The sequence below is a fragment of the Saccoglossus kowalevskii genome, chromosome 20 (assembly GCF_978046115.1).
Source record: "Saccoglossus kowalevskii chromosome 20, keSacKowa6.1, whole genome shotgun sequence".
Classification (NCBI taxonomy): Eukaryota; Metazoa; Hemichordata; class Enteropneusta; family Harrimaniidae; genus Saccoglossus; species Saccoglossus kowalevskii.
The window spans coordinates 18,388,165-18,396,213 of NC_140660.1; the positions used below are offsets into that span (position 1 = coordinate 18,388,165).

The 8,049-nt window shown below is 36.2% G+C and overlaps 1 protein-coding gene and 1 long non-coding RNA gene across 2 annotated transcripts; both read left to right on the top strand.

The window, feature by feature from the left end:
* The first annotated feature begins 697 nt into the window (after nt 1–697).
* LOC144346437 (uncharacterized) lies at nt 698–3,343 on the top strand. Its single transcript, XR_013419517.2, has 2 exons — nt 698–821; nt 3,138–3,343. It is a non-coding gene; the product is annotated as an uncharacterized LOC144346437 (long non-coding RNA).
* Nucleotides 3,344–3,403: 60 nt separating this feature from the next.
* LOC102804763 (zinc finger and BTB domain-containing protein 41-like) lies at nt 3,404–4,255 on the top strand. The gene has a single exon (XM_006813469.1). It carries the CDS (start codon nt 3,404–3,406, stop codon nt 4,253–4,255), a length of 852 nt encoding a protein of 283 aa, XP_006813532.1.
* Nucleotides 4,256–8,049: the final 3,794 nt, after the last annotated feature.

The window sequence follows — 8,049 nt, forward strand, 5'->3', positions numbered from 1 at the left end:
GGCTTTGAATTTTGCTTGAACCAGAACATTCAATTCATTAGAATTCTCATTTTAGTGTAGACACTGTTGGTTCAGAATCAGAAACACTAAATCTTATAATGTCTGTAGCGGCCTTTGCTGTCTATAAGTCAAAAATTATTAATCAGAAAAATATGAAGAATATTTTAGTAAACGAAATATGGCATTTTATTTGGTGTAGGCACTGTTGGTTTAGAATCAGAAACACTGAATCTAATAATTTCTGTAGCGGCCTTTGCTAAAAGTAAAAAATTATCAATCAGAAAAATATAAAGAATATTTTAGTAAAAGAATTATGGCATATCAATTATAGAAAAAAATTATTCAAGAGTTTCTTCGTGTCATATAACATTAATATTAATTTCATTATTAATAGTATTGCACTTGGTTGATGGTTGACAGGCGGTGAAAATGGACGGAGCGAATAATTTTGAGTTCCGTCTAACCTGTGCTCATATACCCCTCTGTAAAAAGATAGATTACATATGGTGCCTGCAACAATAAACATCTTTAATTTAGTGGAAGCTAAAATAACGTTTGATATTACTTGTTAAAATTATCGAACGGAATTATTTGTCTACGCACATTCCTACTCGGCTACGTGCCCATGCATATCAGTAGCTCTCACCCCCTCGATAAATGGTTGTGCCTTACAATGATGTAGGTCAGCACAAGAGGGCGCCCTGCACAACAGCAAAGATGGCCGCTTTCATTGCTTTCAGCTGACCGGAAAATAATAATCTACTGTGTTGTTAGCTTATCACCGATTTGGACCTGCTGTGTAAGCCATTTGGAAAATTTCAGTAAGTATTGTATTTCATAGTTGCAATTCCTAGGTAGTTTGAGGTTCTAGTTGTCGAATATATTCATAATCATTATCGCTGTACAGTATCGCTTGGCCGAGTTCTTTTAGTTTTCTGTTTCCTCTAGGGTCATTCCAGTTTGTATCCGCACCCCCATATGGATGGTATAATTCTGGAAGGTATAAAATAATGTACTTTTTCTGTTCCAGGAGGAGAGGTCCCCGTAAATGAATTCCACAGGGTGGTGATTTTACTATGGGCTTCCGAAGAGTTGGGTTATTGCAGGTTGTATCTGCAATTTTTTTTTTAGGTTCCGAGGCTCCCTTAGGGGTCACTGTTTTAGATTCATTCAGTTATATGTTAAATGCGAGGTGTAAATTTTGTACTGTTAATTCTGTGGGGTACATTTGGGGGAATGATCATCCAGGGGGGTATTAGCAAAAAATGTTTTCCGGGGTGCTGAAACACCGTTGTATAGTATATTTTATTCGACACAAAATAATGCATGGAAAATACATCATCTATGGCCAATAGGTTGTATATTTCCAGGGAGGAGTTATCAAAAACTAATCTGAGGGGTACATTTTTTACTATAACCATCCATGTAGGGGGTGTGGATACAAACTGGAATGACCCCTATTTTTGCATGTTGTGTCCTATTTATTTTCACATGTATGGCAACAAATCCACGATATTTTTAATATATCAGGTAACCCATGATTAAAACAAAGTTTGCTGTTTTTTTGTCCCAAATGCGCATGGACCTTATTGTGCATCTTTGTCTTGTCTAAAAAATGCTGCGATGTTTTACTTAAGAAAAAACTACAGACTTTACGTAAACTATAAATCTAAATATTCAAGAATGTTGGTCGTTATGCCATGTCCTGTTTGATATGGAACTTGTGGTGTCATATACATTTACAACACGTGTAAAATACATTGTTGCTTTCGCGAACTTTGTTCAAGTCTCATACCACTAATTGAAACTCAACAGAGTTGAAAACATGACTCAAAAATGGGAAATCAACATGCCAATTATCAATAACATGAAAAAAACTAACATGTTGGCCAGATGAAACTCTTGCAAATCTCAAGTAAACAAGACACACCTACTGTATTTGGATTGCATGTAGAGAAATCACTGGAAAAACATTAGAACATCCAAATACACACAGAATAAACCCACAGGTACACAACCGCTAAGTAGTAAACAAAAGACCACATGTTAGTCTCACCTTTGATCCAGGGAGCACCTGAGACAAAAAATTAAAAAAAAAAATTAATTGGTTCTTGCAAAGCATTTAAATTGACAAATGGTCATTAGTGGCATGAGACCTAATAATTAAAGTTTAATAAAGTTCTTGTTGATCTTGTATATGATGCAATATCATTAGACGAGTAATTTCCCATGCAAAAAAAATCCCCAAATTTAAACCCTGGAAGTTATTTATCAAAATCTACCACTTGGTGGCACCCTCTACCCAGACAATCAGTTGTAGAAATTGGCAACATACACACTCAGCATAACACCAAATTAGATGGTAGGCAATGAATATAAGCCTGATTATTAGATGCAGTACTATAAAGTATAATGTCCTCATTCACCACAAACAAGTACAGACCAACGTTTGGCATGATTAGTAATTTTAATTAATTTCTAGAAATAATACATAGAATAATGACAATTAAAAGTAGTTTATCACTATAATTATGAAAAAAAAAATTCTATTGAAACAAAAGTCCCAATTCATGAGCTCATTGTTTCTCCAATTAATTTAAAAAAAAAACAATTCCACGGTATCTGCATTTAGGCCGGAGACCTGTGACGGGCAACCTTGGATATACCAGAACACAACAGTGGTTTGATTTACCATGGCCACACATAGAATTTGCTCTACATAAAAAGCTTAATCGAAACTTATGTGAAAAAAAGTAGTTCAATGAAAAAATTTTATGATTTAGAAAAAAATAAAAATATACCAACCAGAAAAGGGTCTAGAAATAAAATACTCATATTACACATAAATAAACAGCATTTCTGATTAATTTATAGCTCTACTTGTATTGATCTGATGGTACATTAAACGTACATGATATTTGTGTGATATTGTTGACACAGTAGAGCTATGGAGATAGCCATAGAGTACCGTCCATGTTGATGCCGCAATAAAACCATTGCGCAAATAAATGATTAAAAATCATGCAATACCCTGTGAAACAAGACTCCCAACAAAGGTGGATAGATTGTACATTTATTAAATACTCACCGAAGTAACTATTGAAATTTAATTATTATTATTTAATTATTTTTTTCAGGCAGTGTCTGAGCTATTACAGAATAAAGTTCCATGGACAGAAAGTTATCATTAAAGTATAAAATTCTGAGGTCAGAACATCAGCGTGTGATAAAACAATGTTTTGAGGCCAGAGCAGCAACGCATGAGAGAATAATCTTTTGAGGCCAGAGTGGCAATGTGTGAGAAAGCAATGTTTTGTGGTGAGAACATCACCATGTGAGCGAATTCTACTAATGGATTAAAGATCATACAAGAAACCACGCCTGAAAAATGCAAACACGAACAATGAAGTACCACTGCAGTTGTGGGAAGAGTTTTAACAACTTGGAATATCTTGAGCTGCACATGAAAACCCACACTGGTGAAGGGCTTTTCTCCTGCCAGCAATGTGGTAAAGTTTTTACCTGCAGAGAGGGACTAGACATGCACATATGTAGGAGCGTCCCGATGTTACTTCCGTCGGCAAAGTACGGGACAATTCATGTGATGAGTCCGTCAAGACTAGACAATGATGTTGACGATGACGATAATGATTATTATGACAGTTTTCTTCGAGCACAGATAAAAGTAAAACGGCGAGCTTATCAATGCGAGTTCTGCGAGGATGAGTTTGAAACTGAGAACTATTTAGATCTGCATCTGAGAACTCACACTGGGGAAGGGATATTCCCGTGTGAGGAGTGCGGCTTATTGTTCACAGACGAAAGTGGGTTAAAAACGCATCGCCACCGATGGACAAAAGTCTCCTGCCACCTCTGTGACAAGACCTTCTCTCAAATGAGTTTCCTTGATATCCATTTGCGTGAGCATCTTGAATTTACCGGGAAGTTACTTAACTGCAATTTGTGCGATAAAACTTTTCTACAGGTCGGTGCTCTGCAGACACATATGAGAACTCATCCACCAGTTATGCCGTACCATTGTTTAATGTGTGGACAGAAATTCTCGTTGGAGTCTCGGTTTTCAGCTCACGTAATGATGCACCGTGGTGAGAAGGATTGGCAGGATTACAAACGTGCTCATTGTATCAAGGAAACAGTCGTCTCTTTTTACCGTACTTGTACATTAGAAAGAATCGGTAAAAATATCTCTCTACGAAACGGGGAAGAGAAATTCCGTGTCAACCTCAATGTATAGATTTAGTCCTTAATCAATTGAAGTTAGTTTCAAATTCAGCCTCAGATCTGGATTCTAGTCTCATTGTGAATCAAGTGAAGTTAGTGTCAGATTCAGCGTCAGATCTGTATTCTAATCACATTGTGAATCAATTGAAGTTAGTCTCAGATTCAGCCTCAGATCTGGATTCTAGTCACATTGTGAATCAATGGAAGTTAGCCTCCGATTTGGATTCTATATGTACCGTAGTCTCTCATATATATATATATATACACATGTATGTGACCCCTAAAGGTCATGGGGGTATCAATGACAATTTCTGAAATATTTTTTTTCCTAAATGCAAGCAGTTCAGTGTCATTGAAGTTTAACAACAGTTGTAACATAACATAACATAACAAGATGTGTGACCTTCGCAGTCGTACATAAAAATCATTAACCTTTTCACCACTAGTTCCATCTTTTTATCACAAATTCACAAAATAGTCCTGTTTATATGTCTGCACTTTCCGTCAGAAGATTCGGACAAAAATATCCAAAATTTTTCAGTAAAAACTGAAATTGACTCAAATTTTGTCTGTTGGCTCCAAATTTAGGGTTGATTTTCAGAATTATTGGACAATAAGGAAAAAGTGCAGAAAGATTTGGGCAAAAAATTCTGGTACTGCAGCAAAGAATAAGTTGAAATTATTGACGGTGGTGATATTCACTTCAATTTTATGGTTAAGCCCACTGCATACCGCCCTCAACGACCTGATGCAAATGTAATATTGAGTTATGGCAATCACATGATTTTGCTACAATTACTACATGCATGTTGCGTCACATCGTAGAGGGCGGTGTGTCACAGGAGGCTTAAATTCACTGGGAATGTACTTTACCAGTTCCCACTTTTCATCACATTTATGTGGGAAATTTTGTGTCCAAATTTTTAGGTATTGTATGTTGACAAAATTTATAGATTATAACTGGTGTTTTAATAACATTATAACTTTTGAGAATAGGATGCTAGAATGTAGGCCTGGCTTAAGGTCAAAGGTCATTATTTATATTTGTACTTGATTTATATATGTAATGTAGAATATTTTCTCTTGGAATTTATTTTCGCTGAAGGGGTGATTCAGTGGAAATAAAATCTAGTGAATAAACCCTTTTTTCCATATTTTACATTCAACACGTCAAAAATCAGTGAATATAAATTCCATACAAAAAAACAAAAAGTCTTTTCAGTGAAAATTAATTCCAGCTAAAGTAAAATATTTTAGCCATTTGTTATATATCTATGTTGCATACCAATGATTTGCATATCCACAATTTGCATACCCACCATTTGCATATCCACAATTTGCATACCCATGATTTGCATACTCATGATTTGCATACCCATGATTTGCCTATCCATGATTTGCCTATCCGTGATTTGCAAACTCATGATTTGCATACCCATGATTTGCATACCCATGATTTGCATACCCATGATTTGCATACCCATGATTTGCATACCCATGATTTACATACCCATGATTTGTATACCCATGATTTGCATACCCATGATTTGCCTATCCATGATTTGCCTATCCATGATTTGCCTACCCATGATTTGCAAACTTATGATTTGCATACCAATGATTTGCAAACTCATGATTTGCATACCCATGATTGGCAAACTTATGATTTGCATACCCATGATTTGCAAACTTATGTTTTGCATACTCACGATTTGCCTATTCATGATTTGCCTATCCATGATTTGCATACTCGCGATTTGCATACCCATTATTTGCATACTCACAATTTGCCTGTCCATGATTTGCCTACCCATGATTTGCATACCCATGATTTGCCTATCCATGATTTGCCTATCCATGATTTGCCTATCCATGATTTGCCTATCCATGATTTGCATACCCATGATTTGCAAACTCAAGATTTGCCTATTCTTGATTTGCCTATCCATGATTAGCATACCCATGATTTGCCTATCCATGATTTGCCTATCCATGATTTGCCTATCCATGATTAGCATACCCATGATTTGCATACTCATGATTTGCCTATTCTTGATTTACCTATCCATGATTAGCATACCCATGATTTGCATACTCATGATTTGCCTATTCATGATTTGCCTATCCATGATTTGCATACCCATGATTTGCATACTCATGATTTGCCTATTCATGATTTGCCTATCCATGATTAGCATACCCATGATTTGCATACCCATGATTTGCCTATCCATGATTTGCCTATCCATGATTTGCCTATCCATGATTTGCCTATCCATGATTTGCATACCCATGATTTGCAAACTCAAGATTTGCATACCCATGATTTGCATACTCATGATTTGCATACCCATGATTTGCCTATCCATGATTTGCCTATCCATGATTTGCCTATCCATGATTTGCCTATCCATGATTTGCCTATCCATGATTTGCATACCCATGATTTGCAAACTCAAGATTTGCCTATTCATGATTTGCCTATCCATGATTTGCATACCCACCCATGATTTGCATACTCGCGATTTGTATACCCATGATTTGCATACTCATGATTTGCCTATCCATGATTTGCATATCCATGATTTGCATACCCATGATTTGCATATCTATGATTTGCATACTCACGATTTGCCTATCCATGATTTGCATACTCACGATTTGCCTATCCGTGATTTGCATACCCATGATTTACATACTCATGATTTGCCTATCCATGATTTGCATACCCATGATTTGCATACTCATGATTTGCATACCCATGATTTGCAAACTCATGATTTGCATACCCATGATTTGCAAACTCATGATTTGCATACCCATGATTTGCCTATCCATGATTTGCATTTGCAAACTCACGATTTGCATACTCATGATTTGCCTATTCATGATTTGCCTATTCATGATTTGCCTATCCATGATTAGCATACCCATGATTTGCATACCCATGATTTGCATACTCATGATTTGCCTATTCTTGATTTACCTATCCATGATTAGCATACCCATGATTTGCATACTCACGATTTGCCTATTCATGATTTGCCTATTCATGATTTGCCTATCCATGATTTGCATACCCACTCATGATTTGCATACTCGCGATTTGTATACCCATGATTTGCATACTCACGATTTGCCTATCCATGATTTTCATACCCATGATTTGCATACCTATGATTTGCATACTCACGATTTGCCTATCCATGATTTGCATACTCACGATTTGCCTATCCATGATTTGCATACCCACGATTTGCCTATCCATGATTTGCATACCCATGATTTGCATACTCATGATTTGCATACTCATGATTTGCATACCCATGATTTGCATACCCATGATTTGCCTATCCATGATTTGCATACCCATGATTTGTATACCCATGTTTTGCATACTCACGATTTGCATACCCACGATTTGCATGCCCATGAGTTGCATACCCACGATTTGCATATCCATGATTTGCATACTCATGATTTGCCTATCCATGATTTGCATAGCCATGATTTGCATGCCCATGATTTGCATACTCACGATTTGCATATCCATGATTTGCATACTTGCAATTTGCATATCTACAATTTGCATACCCACAATTTGCATATCCACAACAATTTGCATCAAATTACTTTGAAGCGTCGGTGTCATAGAACAAATTCAAATGTTCATTGGATACATTGCATAGAGGCACCAATCAAAAATGATGTGGAAAGCGTTGTCTTCTGTTTGTTTGTTTTAAATTAGGCTGTTTAGTTAATACTTTATTTTCACTTGGAATTAATTTTTGCTGAAGGAATGATTCA

Coding starts and splice junctions, on each gene's coding strand:
- LOC102804763 (XM_006813469.1), top strand. CDS start 3,404: ATGAAGTACCACTGCAGTTGTGGGAAGAGTTTTAACAACTTGGAATAT.